This window comes from Siniperca chuatsi, linkage group LG17 (genome assembly GCF_020085105.1).
Source record: "Siniperca chuatsi isolate FFG_IHB_CAS linkage group LG17, ASM2008510v1, whole genome shotgun sequence".
Lineage (NCBI taxonomy): Eukaryota > Metazoa > Chordata > Actinopteri > Centrarchiformes > Sinipercidae > Siniperca > Siniperca chuatsi.
The window spans coordinates 21,970,649-21,993,495 of record NC_058058.1 but is presented as its reverse complement, the minus strand read 5'-3'; the positions used below and the strand labels follow the sequence as shown (position 1 = coordinate 21,993,495).

Sequence of the window (22,847 nt, the reverse complement as noted above, 5' to 3'; positions counted from 1 at the left end):
AAATTGCACCATCAACAAGCCATGCTGAATAAGGAAGCAGGGCTGTGATTGGTCAGAGGGTGGACGGAGGGGGGAAGCCAGGGAGCAGAGAGAGTGATTGAATGGGACAGAGAGGGAGGCACTGAGTGGGGAAAGAGAGAGACACAGAGATAGCAGCAGATGGACTGCTGCACAGCCTGCAACACACTTAGAAAGGATAGACTATGTATGTGGGACAGTGTGTGTGTGTGAATGCATAACACAGAAACTGTGTGTAGGAGAATGGTTGTGAATGAGTGAGGGTTTGCCAGCAAGCGTCTTGTATGTCCTCCGGAATTGGATGCAGTGAGCAATAATCCTCTTGAGGAAAAAAAGGATACAGACAAGTGAACAGGAGACAGAAGAGTGAACACTTTCGCTCTTCACACTTCGGCTGCTTTCACAGGGCAGGTGCATGCCCAGCAAACCACGACAGTAAGCCTATTATCAATGTACGTGATAGGAGTATCTGGATAAATGCTACGGACCGTAGCGGGACATTTTGTTTATTTGATTTTCCCAAAGAAGAGAATTGTGTCTTTATCAAAGGTAGAGAAGTCAGGATAGGTTGAAGGGCACCTTTGGGAGCGCAGAGAGGGGGATTCTCTATGGTGAAGATGAGCCTGGACCCTGTGCAGGTAATTAGCGGACACGTCAAGGAGCTCAAAGTTGCCCCTTCGTCTAACGGGGACAGCAGAGGATCATGGGAAGAGAAAGAAGAGTTTGATCAAGACCAGTTGGGCCACAGCACCAAGCCAAAACCAGTAAGTGTCACTGACCATTCATAAATATCAGTACATCTGTGTCTGTATCTGTCAGTGTGTCTGTGTTTGTTAGCGATTTGGATTTTTAGAGGCTAGAATTTCCAGATCACCAGGGTGCAAAGGCCTCTTGTTAAGACATATACTGGACAACAAGTCCCAAGATCCCTTTGTCCTCCTCTCCTCTCATCTGCCCTGTCGCTGCTTTCCCCAGCTTAGTCTTAGTCAGATGTTTACGTCGCCCATGTGCAGCTTAAAACGTAGCTCATAAATGGGGGCCGGGGGCCAGTTAAGGTGAGAGAGTGTCTGAGTTTTTGAGGCCACAGAGTTTGCCGTCAAATTCCTGTAACACCCTTCTTTCAAGTTAAGAATGGAATTTTAATAGCAGACACTTAAGACATCTAAAAAACGTTTTTTTTTGTTGTTTTTTTTAATCACGTTCTTCGGAACTCATTAATGGTCATTCCATTCAAGCAGTGAGTTAGTACTGCCTCACTTTTTTATTAATGAGGCCTGGGTTGTTGAGTAAATGCTCCCATTACTAAAAAAAATGTAACACCTTCTATTATTATCCCTTATTTATCTTTTCTATTCATTTTCTTGGGTAGCCAGTTATTCATAAGGATGGCTGTCATCCATGAAAACGTATAACTAGGGAAAATGCATCATGAGGTGAATTGTATTGTGGGATTTTTGAGGTAAATAAAAAGTCATGATTTAATGTGTTTGCATAAATGGAAATATTAAGTCTACGGTATATTAACATCTACGGTTCCATTAATCTGTGTCCACCAACAGGCTGCCCAGGAATAGAAAAGGGAGAGATTTTGATGTAAAAATACCAAAAAATGACATTTTTGACATGTAGCATCTAGCATGAGATAACTGAACAATTAACAAGTACTAAAACCTGAGTACTAAAACAGTAGAAAAGCTTGGAAAGTGTCATTTTTCTTTAAAAATCATGCTAAGAAACATCAAGTTTAAAGTGGTGATATCTATTGTGCTATGTACTATGATAACAAGAACTCAGAATAATGTCATCACGGCCACAACTTCTGCTCAGTTATAACTGTCATATTACCATCCATTCATTTGAATAAAAGCCCTATAATCTGAGCGGTCCATTACCGCTGATGACTAATCACATGTAGTATACACTGATGCTGTTATGTATCTTAAAACTCATAGTTAATCCCCCCAGTGTACAAGTCAGAGAGTCAGACGAAGGCAGAGATGGATCTGTGCTGTCAGTTAGCCGGTGTCGTATCTTTATTACGGTCATGTAAAGCAGTGATATTTGGATTGATAATGAAGCACTACTGGATGTTTATAGTCTGAAAATACACCACTGTGGCCGCACCAATCCTCAGGCAGCAGAGATTTCTCACTACCTTGCCTTCAGTTTGCAGTCCTCACCAGTACTTTGCTCACTCTTTGTTGTTTTTCTATTTGTATTGCTCTCTCTCTTTTCTTCTTCGAACACTTTCTCACTCCGATGTTCAGTATGTTTTAAGTATATAATTGCAATAATTCTGTTTCAGAGTCACTCAAAGTATAGCTCAGCGCCCTGTCCCCTGATTCCCTGGAAACACTGTTGTGTCCTGTGCACTATGTTGACGTCCTGCAGTGCTATAAACAGCACTAAACCCTGCCACTGAGTGTGTGTAGTTCTCCTTTACTTGTCAGCTTGGATTCATGTTAACCTTTAGCAAACTGGACTTTTACTTCTCAGAAGTTTCTCTGGTGCACTCTGGGTTGCTCTGGAGGCGGAACTTTGGACCTACTGGTTGAGTAAAACCCGCTTGGGGAACCTGACTATGGAAGGTTCACAATTGTCCACAGTATAGGTCAAAGTAAGCAAAATTAGCCTCTAATTCACTTTCATTGAGTGTCAGTTAAAATATCCAGCTGAGGCACTTTCAGTGTCACATGATCCAGTTCCAGACAACACTGCTGGCTTGTCCTTTTAATCTGCTATGAGTTTAGCTTCATACTCATAGTTTGTTATGATCATGTCATGATATCATATCCTTTATTTTCATGAAGAGTGAAAATACTGTAAATAATTGGACAAAAGAAGATGGAACTGAGCCTTTAGACCAAAAGTCCACTGAAAATGGAAAGTGAAAGTGATCACTTGAACGGCATGGTCATTAATGAGTTCCGAAGAACGTGAATCTTTTCAAAATGGTTAATAGGTTTGTTTTTTTCCCTGAAAGACACACAAAGCAACACTGATCAAATAACATACACTAAATATCAATCAATCATATCAGTCAATATCAATCAAACAACATCACATCAGAAGTCACTCCCTGACTCATGGGTGATTTTTAATATAAGGCCAGTGTTGGCCTGATTTCAGACAAACCAGTACATTAACATTGCTGTTACTGGCGGAGTGTTCAGACACTATCCTGTGTTACCATATCTGCCAAGGCCTGAACAGGCTGCATCATCACTGGCCTTTTACTTATCTATAAATATCCCCCCCCCCCCCCACTGCTACTTACCCCCACCCCGTCACTTTCTGCTCACACTCTCATCTCTTTATTTTTCCCACTGCTCCCCCTCTGTTCTCTCTGTCTGTTGTCTGGAAATCCCTTCCACTTCTCCCCCTTTCATTCTCAGATAGATGGAAGGGATGTCTCACAGCCTCAGATATGTAAATAACAGATGACTCATGGGTTATACACAGATACCAGTCCTGCTGATCTGGCAGAGCTCTGACAGGATTAATATAGGTGGGGTAGAGAGGAAGAGGGAAGGTTCAGCAACAATTTCCTTTTTCTTTTCTTTACGGGTTAACATATTGTGCAGTAATTCATAAGTGCAACATAAAATAAACACATGAATGTTTAGTTTTCATTCTCAGCAGGTTTAATTATATTCACTTGCCTTTTCCGTCACACAAATCAGTAAGTAGGAGGTGATTATGGTTACTGCGGGTCCCTGTGCAGAGGAGCCTTGTGATAGATGCATTCCCAGTGGGTAGGAGGCCCGCTGAGAGAGGGCAGGCTGTTCACACTACCAGTATCAAATCATCATCTGGGATCACTCCCAGACTGTGTGACATGTTATTCATAGAGTAAACTGACTCTAATGGATAAGCTGCACCAAAGGTCTTGTACATCCGCAAAGCTGTCTTCAGCATGTTTCAGCATTTGAAAAGAGACCCATGTTTTCCACTGCAAACTACACATCACATTGTGTCAGACATGTGTTTATCAGGCATTGCGGAAAAAAATATCCATCTTAGCATCTCATCAATCTTTATGCAAAATTAAAAGATTCTATACGGTAAAAAAATCAGGTACAGTATTTTTGGGTGGATTTTTGGATTTGATGGATTGTCAATGAAGCTCAGTTGTAAATGAATGTTCTCTGAATACCCGATGAATAAAAACAAAATGTCATTCTGCTAAGGTGACAGGGAGACGAGCCCGGAAGGTGGAGGGAGGCGTGTTCTTCGTAAGTATGTCCCATCATCGTGTGAGGTCAAAGGTTGTGTCCATGGCTACTGAATGACCACCACCACTTTCACCTTCCTTTAACCTGTCGAATCGATGTGCCTGCATGATCACGGACACACCCACTCTACTAACCAACAACCTGACCTGATGCATCGTCATGTGTGCTGTCATGTTGATTCATATTGCCCTGGATAGTCACTGGCTGGACTGAGCTAATGAACCCACGTGCTGATGTTCTGATCACTACACAGCCACAGAGAGCTATGGCTCTCTGATTTGTGAACTCATGTTCCTGTGATTTTTGAATTTTAATATTTATCAACAGATTATATGATCTGCATTATATGAGACCCAACTCAAAAACTAAAGTCGCACTGAAATCTCTGAAAATTCTCCTTCAACTTTTGTGTGAAGAAATATAAACTGTGGACATTTTTCCATTTTTTTAAAAGAGGAGACAACTGTTTTTTTTTTACATTTGTGGAAACAGCTTCTATGTTTCAAACCTCTGGGTGGGCGTTTCCCATGGCAACGATAGACTGATATTTAAAGGTTGGTGTTGCTAGGAGACATACTGTCAACTTCAGTGGTATGCTACTGCTTTTCCCTCCTTTTTGAACAAGCCTGCATAGAGTTGGTTATGTAGGCTACCAGTAGTGTTTTAAGACGTCTGTTCCTTTATAACATTGAACATTTGTTGCTGTTAACACACTTGTACACTTGTAAAGTGGACGCTAGTGAGCTATGCTAACTAGCTATGCTAACTAGCTATGCTAACTAGCTTCCATTCAGAAAGCGAAAGCTAATTAACCTAGTTTGCTATCGTTACCACTGATTCCCACTAGACATGTTCCTTTTTATTCGTTATTTCATCACCTGCTGAGTCATTGGCAGCTCCTGCACACTTATTAAGTGTTTGTCCTGCATTTTACAAAGATGGATGGTCTAGCTAGCATCAGCTGTCTCTCTTTGAATGGATTCTGTTGTGGATGGATGCCAAATGATCAGAACTCACAGCAATGAGTATACCTGTGACCTCAGCACTCATTAGGTTACCTTGTGATTTGAATCATGGAGTAATGGCGTCACAGAGTAACATAGGGGTGTTGAAATCACACTGGGACTAAGCAGCGGCTAACAACGTCGGCCCCAGCTGCTTAACTGTCTATGGAGCCGTTGGAATTGTGTGTGATCTAATTATCTTAGTGCCCATCCACACAGATATCGCACCAATCAAATTACAGTACTGACACAGACAGTCGGCACCAAAAATTCACAACCCTGGAGAAAACTAATGGGGTTGCTATCATGGCAAAGAAATAAATAAAACTTTTATGTCTTCTTTTTTGTAATTACAAATATATATATTTATATACTGATTCCTTACCAAGAATGAATTATCCGTGAATTATGTAATTATTAAAAGAAAGACATTTTGTCTATTTTTGTGCATAAGTATTATTTTTACCTTCACCCCACTCTTACACTTTTTGAAGCTCCTGTGTGTTATTTTAGTTTTGTCTTGACAAATAGCAACCTTCACACTCTGTTTGTCTCTGGTGACAAAATAAAGCTAGTCTTATCAGTGTGTGGTACAAACACTACCTTTAAATATGTAGGCAAAGCCTGCAGGAAGATGATGTGTGTCTTTGTGTGTCAAGAGCTTAGTGTCATATATTTTTCCCCATAGTCAGATTGATTGAATCTAAAGTGAACATTTTTCATCCAAGAAAACATGTGTGCCCTATAAATGCATAAGAATGTATGACAAAAGACAACACTCATTGTACGTACAGTATGCATGTATTTATATGTGTAAAACATGAATTACAATTCAGTTCAGTGGACACAGAAATACAGAAAATGAGAACTTTGCAGAGAAATAATGTTAAAATTGGACTATGGTTGATCAAATTTTGCTTTTAATCTGACTTAGATGTGGGTCAGGACTAATCCTGACAAGGTGATGTGTGTGTGCGTGTGTGTGTGTGTGTGTGTGTTAAGTAGGTGAGATGTCAGCAAGCAGTGGTGTAGTGACGGAATAAGGTTAAAGAGAGGGATGGTGGCTCAGTGCCCCTGTCAGCCTGTGGCCTATTTCCCAGCACACAGCCATCGGGGTATGTGTCTTAATACACAGATTCCCGTCCCACTGCAAACACATGCAGTGGGACAATATGTGGCTACAGTGGATGTAGCCACATATTGACTCAGAAGTATTCATTATGTATGACCATTATGTGCTTTTGACTTTTTGCATTGCACACATTTTCATTTTTCCAGTAAAGTTTAAAGTTTTAAACACTGTACTACTAAGCAATAAAATAGTCAACATTATCTCTATTATGAGATTTATTAGAGTATTATTAGATTTATTTTATCAATAGATTATTACAGGCAACATGCAAGATTTAGAGCCTCTTTTGAAAAATACAAACAAAAGATACTTGCACCCATTTGTTATATACTGTGCAGCACATTCAACCACACTTTTAGGCAAAGTTGTGTGCACTGGTACAACTCTCACACAAATGCACACACACACACACACACACACACACAAGCACATGACTGTACTTTAAATGAGTTAGTTCCCTCGCCCCTCTCTTCCCACCACCCAGACATCGTCTGAGTTCAGCTGCCCACTGTAGGCACTAAAGTTGGCTGCCCCCATAGGAATGCCGCCCTCCCCCTCCACACACTAGCACCAGAGCGTAAACACACATTAGGCAACATGAGCACAACATGAGGCCACTGTGCCATCTAGTACTGTTCATTTGAGTTCATGGAGGAATAGTCTTCGATAAGAATCACACACACAGAGCACAAAAACCATCACACTCTCTGCAGGGCTCTGACACTTCATGTGCTTTTGGTGAGTCACGACCATTTGACATAAATGCGTGCTGGTAAAATATTAGAATCACCTTTTATGTTTTATGCAACATAATTTAACAACACAACTACACAGAGTTGAATCAAAAGCCTTCTGACACAGTCTCAACAAACACTGAACATTATGAGCTTCAAAAATAGGATTTGTTGTAGGAATAGGGGGTTGGGGAGCTAACCAGCAAGAAATGAGTATAAACAGTAATTCTGGGGAACATTTTGTCCATCCAACCGGAATTTGTGTGCAAGTAAATAACCAGCTGTACAGACCTTAAAAAGTTGTCACTTTGCAAGTAACAGCCTGTGTTTAGCTATGACCAAAACCCGTTGGTCTTAAACAGCACCTCTGAGTACTAAGCTAAGTTTTAATAATGTGCACTTGCCACACTCCTTTAAAAATGTTGTGAAATGTTGAATAAGACGATTTTTTATATTATAGTATACTATATAAGGGACTGAGGGTGCAGTCAGAAAATGGGGGGAGTATTGTAATTTTTATTTTTGCTGAGGGGAGGGTAGTCTGATTTTTTTGGGAGAGCAGAGGAGGGTCTTTAATTTTTTTCCCTTTCCCCATACTTATACTTTATTCCAGCCTTCCCATGTGGGTACATCATCTTAAGAGGAGTTTTGCCAACTCAATACTATTGTTATTTTTAAGATATTGGTGGGAGTCAAGGGGAGGGTCCAAAGAAAATATTAATAACATGGACGAGGGTCTTGCTTTTAAAAATGTGAAGCAGAAGGTTCAGCCCCCTTTTACACCCCAATAATTTTTGTACAGTCCCTAAGAGTCAAAAAAAGGAACAAATGTGCGTAAGCTGTACTCAGGTAGATGTAGTTGCAGCTGTAGTGTATTGCATTCTTGCTGCTGCTGTGAATGAAGCCTTGGGAAACGGGTGGTCATGTGGCCATACAGGACATGCGTAGTCTTCTTATCCCATGATTAAAGATGACACCCTTCTACTAATCATAGATTAGATCCATTCATTTGTTGCAGCTCCAAGATAATCAAGATGTTTTAATGGCATTACAACAGATAACAGGCATGACAATAAGTGAAATGTTTGTGTTTGCATGTAGCACAGCATGTGTTGTGATGTGAAGAGCTCTAATAATTCCTTTAATTGTATTCAAGTAAAGTTTTAACAATGTTGCCCCTGAGGTCTCTAAAAGTAAAGTAAAAGTAATAAACATGCACTTGGAAAAAGGAAACATTCAAAGTATTATTAGTGGGGGTTAGTTTGAGGGTTCCTCCCCCCCGTGTTTTCCAGTCATCATCTCAATGGGTCATTACTGCTCGCTCATCTTCCCTTTTCTTCTGTTCCTCTCCATCATACCATTTTCTCTCTTGTCTCTCTTTTCATGCAGCCGAAGCCAGAGAACGCAGTGACTGTCGCTGTTTCCTCTCGGGTCTTGTTTCGGACTGAGCGGGAGCAGAAGGTGTTTGAGCAGAAAGGAGTGGAGGAGTATCTGAGATACCAAATCGAACACGAGAACGAACCCTTCGCCCCGGGACCCGCTTTCCCCTTCGTCAAGGTTAAAGCCACACAAACATAGACTCCCAGACATAACAAATAGAGAGCAGACTTTGATTTGCAGACTGAACATTTTACTTTTTTTGCTGTCCTGAGCTCCTTAGCTGACTGTTGCTGTATCCTGACAGGCTCTGGAGACAGTGAACGCTCGTCTGCGGGATCTGTACCCACAAAGTGAAGAACTGTTTGACATTGTTTTGGTGACGTACAACCACGCACACGTAGGAATCCGGCTCATCAACACCATCAACCATCACAGTAAGTCTTACAGAGATCGAATTATAAAGTAGATGTGACTCCAAGCTGAGAAAACATGTGCTTTATACCTTTTCAGAGTTAGACAGTAATGGCAATAACACATCAGGTTAAAGCCCCCTGTATGTAGAAAATGTACGACTTTGGCGACCCTCAGAGTGGCACTATCAAAAGACGCAATGTGGCAGACAGAAAAGTGGCTTTAAATAGCTTCCTGTCATTGATAGGTTAGTAAGATATCAGATTTCAAGCACCCACACAGACACAAGATCATTATCTCACTCTCCATGTAGCCAAACTGAACATATAACCCCCCCCCGTCTCTTATTCTAAAACTGCACATAAATATAGAATGTAAGCGAAATGATATAGAAGAGAAAATAAATAAATAAAAAGGAACAATAATAATAGCAGCCATTATGAGTAAATGGGACCCCCCCAAATATAATAATAATAATAATAATAATAATAATAAGATAGAAAAGAAAAAAGACATTATCCAATCCAGTAAAACACTGAAGGGATCAAAAGAAAGAAAATAATGTGCAAATACAAGGATGAATGGCGGCTATACTGTGCATGAATGTAGAGGCGAATGTGGTCATTGTCTTGGTGTAGGCAATACTCACACATGGGTAAAGAAGGACTTCCACATTTTGTAAAGTTTGGAGGAGGAACAGTTCAATATAAATCAGATACAGATTCAGCAGCGTAGCATAGCGGAGGATGTCTTTAATCTATAAGGAATGTGTTGGGGGGGCAGGTGACTTCCATTCCAGCACTATACTGTAAGACATCTGGTCAATAAAGTCACAAATGCTACAAAATTGGGAAAATGATTGAGAGTTACTTCTGGAGAAAGGGCTGCTGTGACTGCGGTAAATGTGCATTGCATATTGAAAATGTATGTAAATGTCTCAGAACAGAAACTTTATAATGATGGACAGCATGTGAGACCGGGCCTATCTCTGGATACATTTTAGGTCTTTAGTGTACTTTGCTGCATCCATTCTTTGACGTTTCTGTTTCCTTATGCAACTTTAAGAAAATATATAAGATGTTCAGACGCAGACATTGTTGGTCAAGTTGGTCAGGATACTGAAGCTGCCGCAAGTCGAGCTGAGAGACAAACAACAAAGTGTATGAACAGCTGACTGACAGGATCCTTCCCAGGGAAAATCTCAGACCCTGTGGTGACATCTTCCTCACAGACCACTTCCTGTTCAGCTCCTCAAATGTTTTCATGTCCTCAGAGCTTCAGGCCGTGGTGAGTTCAAGATTACCTCCTTTGGGACGTAAGAATAATCAGAGAAACCCGAAACAAAAACAGGTCTATGTGGAGCCACCAAAGCAACACACGCCCTCCAGATGATTCCATGTTAGATCTCTCTTGTGGCTCTCTGCATGAGGGGCCCAACACATTCAAAGAGTCCCCTGACCTCTGACCTTTCCTACAGAACTAAAGGAAAACATGGCTTCTCTGATGTCACGCAGATAAGGGTTTGTTGAACATTGTCCCTGCAGTGTCGGCCAGCAACGGGTCTCCCTGGGTGACACAGTCATAAAAGATGATTAAGCAAGAAACATTTACTTGCTCTTTAGCTTTTCACATTGGAAACTGAATCTGGCCACCTCGGAGAAACATTTAAACACTCACTGGTAACATTTTATTTGAAGGTGGGTTCATAAGACGGACGTGACACCGTCAAAACTATGACATGACACATGTCATGAGCATGAAGGAGTTTTTATGAAGGTTTATGACTGTTGTCATTAAGTGTCATTCAGTTATGTCACTTTTAATGCAAAGTTGACATTGTATGAGATGTCTTTGTCAACTTGACATTAACTAAGACAATGTCATGGCTATGATGGTCAGTCTTATGAACCCACCTTCAAATAAAGTGTTACCCACTCATTTATCTCTCATCAGCTGCTTACACTAGCTATTTCTAACAGCTGCAGGATGAGTTAAAGTTTCTCACCTTGCATTTGGTGCATGGCTGTGAATGACAAGGTGCTAGCAACTTCATGCATCTACTTTGCATGTATACATCATAAGACCCAAGCGCCAAGACATTTGGCAGGTCCTGTAATGTGCTCTGTGTGCAGAAAATTGAGATTTCATGTGATGACATTATCGTTCTCTATGGAAATCAAAACTGGAGCCACTAGATGACCTCAAATGCAATATGCATTCCATCCTACGTGGACACACACCTAGCTGCTATGAGAGTGTTAAACTGCACAATGAAGCTGCTCATTCGCTGATGTGACAGCCGTGTCTTTGCAGTCCAGCGAATTTCCTGCTTTCCTATTATCATGTTTTAGATCCTCTGAACAAGCAAATAAATCATGCAAAGATAGATGATATGAAAACATTTTTGCAAGAGAAAAAAAAGATACAAAGACATCAATGGGGAGGACATTTTCTCTTGAGTGACTCCCACGCTCCGGCAAGGGGACGCTTGGGAGGTTTGATATGATGAGGTACAGCATAGTGCAGGGGTCAGACTCACCAGGGCCCGACTACAAAGCTAAATAAACCTTTTAGGAAATCTGTAGAGGACAGTTGTTTCTTTGAATGATGGCGAGATCACTCAGGGTGTTTAAAGAACTCTGTTTCTTTTAGTCTCCATCTCCATCCGCCTTCAGCCTGTTTATGTGTCATATTGTATCTGTCTTTTAAAACTGCACTACACAGCTTCGCACTGTGGCAAATCCAAATAACAGTTTGATGCAAGAGTTTACTACTGCTGAGTTCACATTTTTCTGGATGGAACTCTGTCTCACAGTGTTTCAGGAGACAGCTTGCCTTTTGCACCTTATGTGGTTATCCACATATTTTCTGAATTCAAAAATAAAATGCTTTTTTCTCATAAAATATGATAGTGGCTCAAGCTACAACCTACAACCTAAATGTTCTGTTTCAATAAATGGCTGCTGAGGGAAATCTCCCTGTTACCACCCTGATGAAGGCAAAACAGCTAAAAAGGTTTGATGAATATAGCATGGTGTACTGGATAAGAATTGTGGATGTATTTAAATTTTAGTGGATTAGCATTGAGGTTTACAGTCATCTGAACTTGGCTGTGTCTGTGTTCTCAAAATAAGAAAAAGGTACCCGATACCTCTTGTCCAAATGTAAAAGCTATGATATCCATCTGTAAAAAAGGAAAAGAAAAGGCAAACCGGACATTTGTACAGATGAAAATGTCTCAGATGATTACTCTGAATTTGATTTATCATACACTGCTTCACAGAGACAGTTTCCCACCAGTTTCATGCCTGACTTCAGAATTTCATTTGGGCAGGCGGTGTTAATTTGTGGAAACAGGACACCCTTTGTTGTTGTCCACCTTTGCATTTCCAGTGTACTAACAAAGAGATCTGCCCACACGAAAACAAAAATAGCTAATTCCTTTTGTCTTCATCCTCTTTCAGTTGTAAAACTACAAAGCTGTGCTTCACAAGCAAACAGTAATTTCTGCACTGCTGCACAGATACGTTGATCACATCACACATTTATGATAGTCAAGCTGTTTGACAAAATTGACATACAGTAAGTACAGCTTAACGACAACACTTATATTGTGTGATCAGCTATATTGACATTTAAAATGAGCGATCACGGAGAGAGTTAGGCGACAGAAAGCTACTTTACTTTTCTGTGTTCGGTGTGAAAAATGCAGAGTGTAGAAGGAAGGCATAGAAAGACCTGCATCTTCAGTTTCAGCCAGCTTAAAAGACAAGTTTAGCAGTCATGATTAGTACTACTCAGCCTGTGAAAACAGTGTATGCATAATGTCTTCTGTAGCTCTGGAGGGAGCTTTGTTAAGTCTGAGAAAATAACCCTGGTGATGTCATAGTGATATCATCAGGGTTACCTTTGCTTGGGCCTGGACACTACAAATTTATAAAAACTGGGTTTGTGGAGTTTGAAGAACATGTGCATTTACTGGGCAGCGAGGGTCTATTGAAAATATCCTATTGGTGGCATTATGGGAAAAGTAGGATTCAGCTGGTGTGGTGTGTGACTCATACTAAAAGGACTAAAGGTCAGGGTATCTTGACTTCAGCTGCATCGATTTTCACCATTCTTTTATTAAATATGTCTCTCACAAGTCCCTCATCTTTACGGAAGTGCAATACTAAATTACAGGAGTGCCCCTTTAATGTAGATGAATTCTAAGGCAAGTTTCTTGCCTAATGCAGCTTTAAATAAATGCCATAACCTTGCTGTCTCTCTTTTCATAATCCGCACATCAATCTCCCACCCACACTAACTTTCCCTTTTACTATATCTCCATCTATCTTGGGTGTCACACACCTACTCTCATTCTATTATAACCTTCAACTCCTCTCAAACTCATTCTATCACATCTCCAACCCAACATTAGTCTGTTACTTTACTCCTGTGCCCTTTCTAACAGTCCCCCATCTTCTGTTCTCTCTGTTCCCTCATACATATCAGCTCATTTCACCTGAATGGCTACGTAATCATGGATCTAATTACCTAATCTCAGTCTCCTCTGGTTCCACATACCATCTCCTATCAGCTCTTTGGATCAGCCCATAGCAGCGAATTACGCCAAAATGCAAACAGACACTTTCCCACCAGTCTTAATGCCTTCTGCCTCTCATCTGCACAGCCCTGTCCCCAGTCCCCTCTTCCCCCTTCTAGTTCACTCCGCTCTTTGGACCCTCTCCACCTTTTAAGTGCTTGTAAGTTTATCCACCCCCACCCTCCCACCTCCTATGACTCCTGAAATCGCTTATCATGAACTCCATGACAAATTCAAAGCCACAGCTCCCAGCAGAAATTAGGATTTGTCTGTTTTGTTTCTGTGTCACATGGTCTGTAAAGATACAAATAAATACATGTAACAGTATTGTAATGGATCTGTAATGCTGTTACAGATATGTACTGTATGTTGACACTGGACGATGTACTGAAACTAAAAACCTTGTTGCTCTTTGTTCCTCTTGTCCCCAGACTTGTTCATTGAGAGGTTTTGTATGACGGGGGGAAGCAGTCCTATTGGCTACCTGAAGGCCTGGCAGACCAACCTCTACCTGTCCGCTGACGCTGACAAGGTCAGGGAGGCCCTGGCTGAAGGTGAGCACACACATGCGCACACACACACACACACACACACACACACACACACACACACACACACACACACACACACACACACACACACAGATGAGGAAGATAAAGTCTAATTTCTGTTACTTTAGAATAAAAGATGATGGCCTACACTCAGTGGTGGAAGAAGTATTCAGATCCTTTACTTAAGTATAAATACCACAGTCTAAAAATATTCCATTACAAGTAAGTTCAAAATGTTAATTAAGGAAAAGTACAGAAGTATTATTAGCAAAATGTACTCAAAGTATAAAAAGTAAAAGTACTCAATATGCAGAATGGCTCCTGTCACAGTGTCATATTATTATAGAATATGTTATTCTTTTATCACTAACGAATACATGTAAGAGCATTTTAATGTTGTAGTTTGTCAATGTGGAGCCAATTTTAAATACTGTGTATACTACTGGGTAGATTAGTACTGCATCACATCTGAGCATATCATATGTTCTTCTATGTAAAAAGTAACTGTAAGTGTCAAATAAATATAGTGGTCAACATTTCCCTCTGAAATGTAATGGATAGAAGTATAAAGTTGCATAGACTGGAAATACTCAAATAAAGTACAAGTATGTCAAAATTGTACTTAAGTACAGTACTTCAGTAAATGTACTTTGTTACATTCCACCTACAGTACAGCAAAGCCAAAAAGTAATATGACTGCAAAAAACAAAACAAATTGGGACGTTAACATGTGTAACATATTGCACCAGGGAAGAGGTTCAGACCCACACTATCCCAATTTTTAGCCTTAACTCTTTTTTTTTTTTTTTACCACATTCAGGATATGACGTTTATATAGAAAAAGTAGTTATTGATCTAATGGTATGCATGATTTTGATATTATCCAGAGCCCATGTTTATCAAACTTGCAGGAATTACACTATGAAATGCTCTAAAAGGCCAACTTGGGAGTAAAAAAGGTTTTTACTACAGCTCTCAAGTCCTCACATGATTAATTACATGTCAGAAACAAAGATTTAACCTATTGCTGCATTGTTCATTCTATTAAAAAAAGAAATTCTTCATTTTCTCAGTGATGTTCATCTGCAAAAGAATATGTAATTTAGTTTTTTAAATTATATTTTATTTATATTCATGATATACAAATATGTAAATATGAATATATTTATATATCATGAATCTCTATATGTTGAACTATTTCTTTGAGCCAGTTTCCCATTATTTAATCTCAATAGATAGGAAATAATCTCTATTGAGATCAAACAAAAGGAAATTTGTTTAAGGGAATAGTTCAACATTTTTGGACATGTGCTTATTTGCTTTCTTGCTGAGTAATGGATGCGAAGATTGATACCATGTCTGTCTGTTAAATGTGAAGCTCCAGTCAGCAGCCGGTTAGCTTAGCATAGCATAAAGACTGGAAACACGGGGAAACAGCAGTCTGGCTCTGTCCAAAGTTACAAAATCTGCCTACCAGCACATCTAAATCTCACTAATGAACACTTTTTGTTTAATCTGTACAAAAACTGAAGTGTAAAAATGACCAGTTGTGGTTTTACAGAGGGTTATGTTCTGGACTATTTTGACTTCCTGGAGTCTCTGGTGGTTGCCTGGCAACCTCAAAAACTTGACCCAACAGACTACTTTTAACCAACATAAGAGACCTAAGTCAAAAGAAGCTGCTTTTTTTTTTTAAAGTGAAGGATTTTTACTTATGTCTTTTACTAAAGTCTAAAATTTCACTTTCAGCAGTGCAATACACACAGGCCCAGGTTTCTGAACATTGCTGCCGATGCAGGCATGTCTTTGAAAATATCGAATAAATCATTTCTATACCAGCTGGTCATTACTATAGCTGCTGGGACACTGCTGCTTTTACTGCTGGATTTAGCTTCTCCATCTGGTCATCAGTAATAGAAGAAGAGAGATTATATAGTTTATCCTCCATTTCAACATGTAATGTAGATCACATCATCATATTTTTTACTGACAAACTACTACATAAGTCGAGTTGAGGACGCACCTCTGCACATGGCAGACAGTGATCAGAAACCGGGACAGCTATATAAGGGCTTATCCAGGTTTCTGAAACCCAGATTTTATGTTTACATTTGCAAATGCATAACAGCGACCATAACCTGGTCATAACAGAATACCAGTGTGCATCTAAACCCACAGTGTTTTTGCATGCTTTAGTCCATTGACTACACGTGCACTTTACATTACAGCTGACCTGAATGTCTTTCCTACCCTCTAGGCACCCATTTATTTTCATTAATTTCATTATTGTATGAAAATCAATTTGCTCCAAACATGCCACCATCTAGTTTTATTGTTATCATTGTAATTATAAGTACAGAATGATTTAAAAGTCTTGGAAAGTGGTTGGCAGTTTTTTTCCCCGAATATATGTGATTTTAGATAAATGGAACAAAACTTGCAAAAACTCAATTACTGCCTTTAAACTTCAATTTAAATGGAAAGAAGTACAATGCTATTAAATTCTTACACCCACAGCGAGCTGTGAGTAAATGTTCTGAATTTTTTTCTGTCCTGTTTGCATAATGAGTAGCAGTGACTGACATCTTCTCCAGTGCTGCACTGACATTACCATAAACCAGCATATTGATTATTTCCTCTCTCTGTATTTTCTTGATGGATTTGTGCATGTCATGGCAAATCAAGACATACACTAAAGGGAATGCCAGCAGACTGGCTGTGGCTCTGTATATACATCAATATTTGAAAATGTGAACTGCTTTCTGCCAAAGAAATACAAGATGTTAATATGCTCTGCTGACAAGGAGCTGGAAACAGAATACATTAATGTGAAATTTGTGGGACTTGAAGTGACAACTGCTTTTGAAGGTTTAAATTTGTTCGGTGCGGCACAATTCATTCTGCATTATTATTGCTGTCAAAAATGAAGAGCACATACAGAAATAGAGCAGAGGAAGTGGAGACAGATAGGGTTGAAACCAAAAGGAACTGAAAATCCTGCAAAGCCAATCCAGAAGGAAGGATGTAACCAGTTTCAAACTAATTGCAAAAACAAGATTTGTGTTAGCTTCATTGACACAGAATGTTTTTCGAAATCTTGATTTTCCAGCAATCAGAACCAGAAAACAACATATTGTATCTATTGTGTTACAGAGTATGTGTGTTTAGGGGGCTGAGGGGAAATTAATTGGAGTGCTGAGTGATCACAGCGTGACCGCATACCTCTCAAGGTGCCTTTAGAGACATTCTTCATGTGAGACTGTGGGAAGAACACCCCCCCCCAACCAAAAACAGACACACACAGCAAAGGAAGTGTCCTTGACATTTTCCTTGAAAGGTCTTAATTAGCTGTGTGAAGCCATTTGTTAATACTTCCTGTAAGCTGAAGGCCATTATCTGTTCTGTGGGTGTTTTTTAATAGCACTACAGCTGCAACAGTGAAGTGAAAGCTGGATTTACTGTATCTTAGCATGTAATTTTTCTGTTCGCTTGATTCTGATCCACCCAGCATGTGATTGTCTGCAGGTATCAAAGTATCATTTAAAGTGAAGTAAAGTGAAATAAAGTGAAGTAGAGTGAAGGGAACAGTCAAGGAAAGTGAAGTGAAGAAGTTAAGTAAAATAAAGTGCAGTGATATCTGAAATCTGATTTTACCTTACCAAGTAATATTCACCTGATTCTTATCCAACCAGTAATTGATTGTCTGTAGGTGTCAAAATATCTATTGGTTTAATTTAAAGTGAAGTACAGTGAAGTAAAGGGAAGTGAAATGAAGAAATAAAAGTAGTGAAATAGTGTAGTGAAATAAAGTAAAATAAAGTGCAGTGGAGTGAAGTGAATAAAGTTAAGTAACATAAAGTAAAGGGTAGTGAAGTGGAGTGGAGTTTCTACAACCACCACTTTCCTTTAACTGTCTTTAACTAATGTATTGTTGGGCCTAATCTTATTGATGTCTCTGTCTGTGTTTGTGTTCAGGCATTGCAGCAGCCACAATGTTCATGACAGAGAAGCTGACAGAGGTATCAGAGTCCCAGCTGAGGGTGGCATTTGATGGTGATGCCGTCCTCTTCTCAGATGAATCTGAGCGCATCTTCAAGGCCCACGGGCTGGACAAGTTCTTCGAACATGAGAGGGACAACGAGGACACGCTATTGGATCATGTATGTAGTTTTTACCGGAAGTCTGTTTGGACATTTCCTCTAGAACAGTAGCTAATGTGCTGAAACCTTAAATATATTATACTGCTAAATAATTATAGATGGAATTAGTACAGATTGCATTTCACTCTATCCCAGAATGGGTTTGGTTTTTTGTCATTTGTAATTTAAAAGGAAAAAAACGAGATAAAAATACGTATGAGATTAAACCTTATTCTCCTTTGTAGCCTTACATTTCCATTTCCTTGCAGCCCTAATCACCTGTAAATGATTATGCAGATGTTCTCAATATAAAATCCATTTCATCAACTGATTATCCTATGATGTAATTATGCAAAGTGATATAAATGGTTTCAAATGGCATTGGGATTCAGAGTGAGTTGGTGCGTCATTCTGTCAGACAGCTAGCAATTTATGAAATTTGCTTTGAGCTGTGCAGGCTTCAAAATGCCTACATTCAAATAAAATGGTGCTAATTCAATAAACGTTTGCTTGTACTGCATGTGCATAAAGATGTGTCATGGCAAGGCAATAACAACTAATGATGCAAGGCATAAAAAACACAGGCGAAACCAGCTATGCTTTATCATAATCTCCGGCTTCCTCTCTGGCAGGGTCCCCTGAAGGGCTTCCTGGAGGTACTGGGGAAGCTCCAGAAAAAGTTTTACGCTAAAGGCCAGCGCCTGGACTGTCCCATCCGAACATACTTGGTCACAGCTCGTAGCGCAGCCAGCTCTGGGATCCGGGCGCTGAAGACACTCAGGGCCTGGGGCTTGGAGATTGACGAGGCCTTGTTCCTTGCAGGAGCACCGAAGGGCCCCATGCTGGAGAAGATCCGGCCTCACATCTATTTTGATGATCAGATGTTTCATGTGGAGGGAGCGGCTGAGATGGGCACCATCGCTGCCCATGTGCCTTACGGCATTGCACAGAAACATAACCCCAAACACAACACCGGTGTGGGGAAGTAGACAGCAGGACTTCAGATGCCAATGGCACAGGCATCCAGCCAGAAACAGAACAAAAGAAGAAGGATGGGATGGAGAAACATCTTAGAGAAGAGCCAAGTGAAGTTGCAAGGTTTCATAGAGCTTGGAAAGATGAACTCGTACTGAATTGTATGTGGAAATGCATCATTTCCATACTGTAGCAATTGTATTGTAAGTTTGTTTTATCACAGTGTAAACTGTCTCAGCTTAATGCTATCATGTTAGGAGTTAGATACAGGTCTGGGTAGAGGTCAAGTAGAGGCCCGGAACCTGAAATGATCTGGATCCCAAGTGGCCCTTCAGCTTTACATTTCAAAGCCTCAGTCTACTCAATACTTAAGTTTTTTTGTCAAATCTTGCTTCATACAGGAATTTTGTAAGGTGCTTGATTGCCATGGTGACCTGCTATTTCTCTCACTACTACTTGTCTTCATAAAAAAAGACACCTCTTCGGTGAATGCTGGAGGATACCGAGTGAATAGCTTCACTGATATTTACATGACTCCTGTTTAAGTAAAGCACAGAGACTACACTGTATGTCGTCAATAAATGAGCCATAAGCACAATGCAGAGATATTATAAGGTTCAAAATTATAGTGATGTACTGTAGCACAAGTCATAATTTAAAGTTTGTGTCAATGAGTTTGACTTCACAAGCATGTAAAATAGTTTGTTTGCAATGACAAAATATGTTGTATATTACTGAACATAGCAATATTATCTACTATTGTGTTAGTCCAAAACAAATATAGAAAGCCATACGTTTCAGCTTGTGCCTTAATTTCAATGAAGACACTATTTTTAGCCATACTAGCAGTCGGTCCAGTGCTTTGGTCCAGAGTGAAATATCTCAACAACTGTTGGATGGATTGCCATAAAATTCAGTACAGACATTTATAGTCCACAGAGAATGAAACCTAATGAATTTGGTGGTGATCCCATGATTTTTCATATAGCTTCACAGGTCAGAATTGTACAAAATTACAAAATTTAAGTTTCAGTCAATGACAGAACACCTAAAGCTAGTGACCCCCTTCGCCTCAGCTGTACACAATACCATTAGAATGCTAAAGTTTCCCTTAGTATGATAAATGTATTTCATATTACAGAAGAAAGTGTATTATTTTATTATTCTGTTAGTCCAAAACAAATATAGACAGCCATAAGTGGGGTCATTTAGTTTCAATGAATACACTATTTATAGCCATGCTAGCAGCGTGATCTTGGTCCAGAGGGAATATTATTTTATTATTCTGCTAGTCCAAAACATTTAAAGGCAGCCAAATGTTTCAGTGGGTGCTTTATTAGTTTCAATTGATGCACCTTTATAGCTATGCTAGGAGTGTGTTCCACTTTGGTCCAGAGAAATATCTCAACAACTTCAGTGTCAACAGTTCAAAACTGAATGAATCACTTCAGTTCATGACACAGCACCTTTAAAAATAACTAAACTGAATTCCCAGCAGTTGCAGCTGTACACTAATTGTGAACTTTAGCATGCAAAAGTTTACCATGCTAGCATGCTAATGTTAATGTTTTTAAAGCTGATCTGAGCCTAAGCACAGGGTATACTGATTAAAGTTGAGTGAATTCTGACACTTCAGGTCTGAAATGTCCCTAAATGTCCCCATGATGTATAGAATACAACAACATGGCCTTGCTCACTCAGGCCAAATGTTAGGCTACCTTTCTGCTCCACTAGTATAAGAAGAAGAAAAGCAAAGTTTTATCTTCATGTTTAATTCACCCAACAATTTAGCTTTCTAGCGTATATAATGAGTATAACAGCCTTACGCGCCTTCAATGGCTATTCTTGTTTAAAAGTCACCCTGTTGCTAATATGAGGGCATTACAGCTTCTGTGCAGAGTGTTGTGGTTTCTCACCAACTGAAGTATCACAAAAACAAATGTTCAACAAGAAGCTAGCTTGATTTTACTGCCCTCTCCTGTATATCAAAGCTAGTACAAAGTCATCCTCTGCTAAGGTGGCATTGATTGATGTTGTAAAGTTTAACCAATTTAACTACATCTGGCAATGAACACCCAAACGGCAATCAATACGTTGTTTCCATTACAGTATGACTTTTGTTTGATTGAAAAACATGAATTTGTCTTTCATTGACAAAATGGCCGCAGTGGCCTTTTGAAAATGTCAATCCACTTCACATCACTCTGTCACTGCTGGCAAGTCCTCAGAAATCCTCCACCAGTTGTATATTTAGCGATGCTTCATTACACCTCATCAGCCTTCTGAGGGCCTTGAAGCTCAGGAAAGTGACAAGCAATCCACCAGTTTAATTTCCCAGACAAAACACATAATTAAACAGATGTGTGTTTTGGCAGACGTTTGCCCTAAACTGATGGCTGACTTATCAGAGGATAAAGTTTCAGTTCGATGAGCTAATCAGGGCAGTATGGAATTTAGAGGGACATTCAGGAATAGATTAATGCAGATGAAGTAATGTTTGAACACAGTTTATGACGACTTTATTGACACGTGAAAAAAATGGCATTGCAATAAGAAAATGTACATGAACAATAAATGAAGATGTAAATTAAAGTACTTGCTTTGCTCATTAATGAAAATAGCCTCAGATTGAATGACTTCTATGATGAAGCATGCAAGATGAACACACAACTCCTGCATTGGGTGTCACTGATGTGCACTCCTTCACGCTACCATGGAGTGGCAGCACTGGAATGATAAATGACCTGCTGCAGCAACTTGTCTTCATTCACCACATGTTGTTTTATTTAAAATGTTGGGAAATGATCCCTTGACATTGATTTAACAACTCCACATACATTCAAGTTATCTTAAATTATATAAAATGTTATCTTTACACATTTTCCTCTTCCATGCCTTCCTAATTTCTTATTATTTCTTCCTTTATCAAGTGTCCTTCCTAATCTTTTCCCCGTTTACTCTAATTTTTCAATCTTCACAATGAGCAGAATCATATTACTACCTACACTTTGCCTCCCCTATTCACATATCTGTGATAAATGTGTTAATATTCCCAATAATTCCCAGCTGAATTGGATCTTCCCAGCAGAGTCTGGGTAATAAAAGCCAGAAAGCACCAACATCCAGTGCTGGTCTATCTGGAGCCATATTGCTAACAACGCAACAGGGATGGGCCCTGCTGGTAAATGCTGATGGATTGACATTTGTGGGGATTTTCTAAGCCTTAAAACAGTGGGCTGATGTTGCTAGCAACATACAGTAGAGAGCAGGGCAGATAGATAAGATATGGCCAGCTGGTGAACTCTGCAAAGCCTATGCACAGTTCACAATGACACACATGCGCAGGCGGCCAGCTGTATCCATAAACAGACAATAACCATCAACGCGAATGGAGAATAGTGAAAGAGGATGGCTCTGTGCTTCACTATGCCAGATTGAGATGGTGCCTGGGGTCAGAAATGACCATAACAGCCCACCATCCTGCATCTTACAGATACCCCAGATAAATGCTGGAAGGTGCTCAAGTGAAGAAGAGATCCAAAGAACCCATGCAACACTCTTGTGATGGGAGGACAATAATGCAAGTGCAAAAGCGCAGGGAAAAGAAAGAACAGAGTGAAGAGGAGGGGTTATTTTATAGATTAGGGATAGGTTCCACTGACTTCAATTGATGACTAAATGTG

General features: G+C 39.8%; 1 protein-coding gene across 2 annotated transcripts; it reads left to right on the top strand.

Moving 5' to 3' along the window:
- Positions 1-107: 107 nt before the first annotated feature.
- Positions 108-21,756, top strand: nt5c1aa (5'-nucleotidase, cytosolic IAa). 2 transcript variants are annotated; one of them, XM_044171473.1, is made up of 7 exons: positions 108-782; positions 4,209-4,253; positions 8,513-8,680; positions 8,808-8,937; positions 13,931-14,053; positions 18,026-18,210; positions 18,822-21,756. In XM_044171473.1, the coding sequence occupies exons 1-7, from the start codon at positions 627-629 to the stop codon at positions 19,176-19,178; spliced, it is 1,164 nt and encodes a 387-aa protein (XP_044027408.1). In that variant the 5' UTR covers positions 108-626; the 3' UTR covers positions 19,179-21,756. The 2 variants fall into 2 exon arrangements, with proteins under 2 accessions (XP_044027408.1, XP_044027409.1); XM_044171474.1 differs by lacking the exon at positions 4,209-4,253.
- Positions 21,757-22,847: the final 1,091 nt, after the last annotated feature.

Bases quoted from the DNA above. Each gene is read 5' to 3' on its own strand.
- nt5c1aa (XM_044171473.1), top strand. From the start codon at position 627: ATGGTGAAGATGAGCCTGGACCCTGTGCAGGTAATTAGCGGACACGTC. The intron at 4,254-8,512 runs GTAAGTATGTCC...CTTTTCATGCAG, and splicing joins TGGAGGGAGGCGTGTTCTTC to CCGAAGCCAGAGAACGCAGT. The intron at 14,054-18,025 runs GTGAGCACACAC...GTTTGTGTTCAG, and splicing joins CAGGGAGGCCCTGGCTGAAG to GCATTGCAGCAGCCACAATG.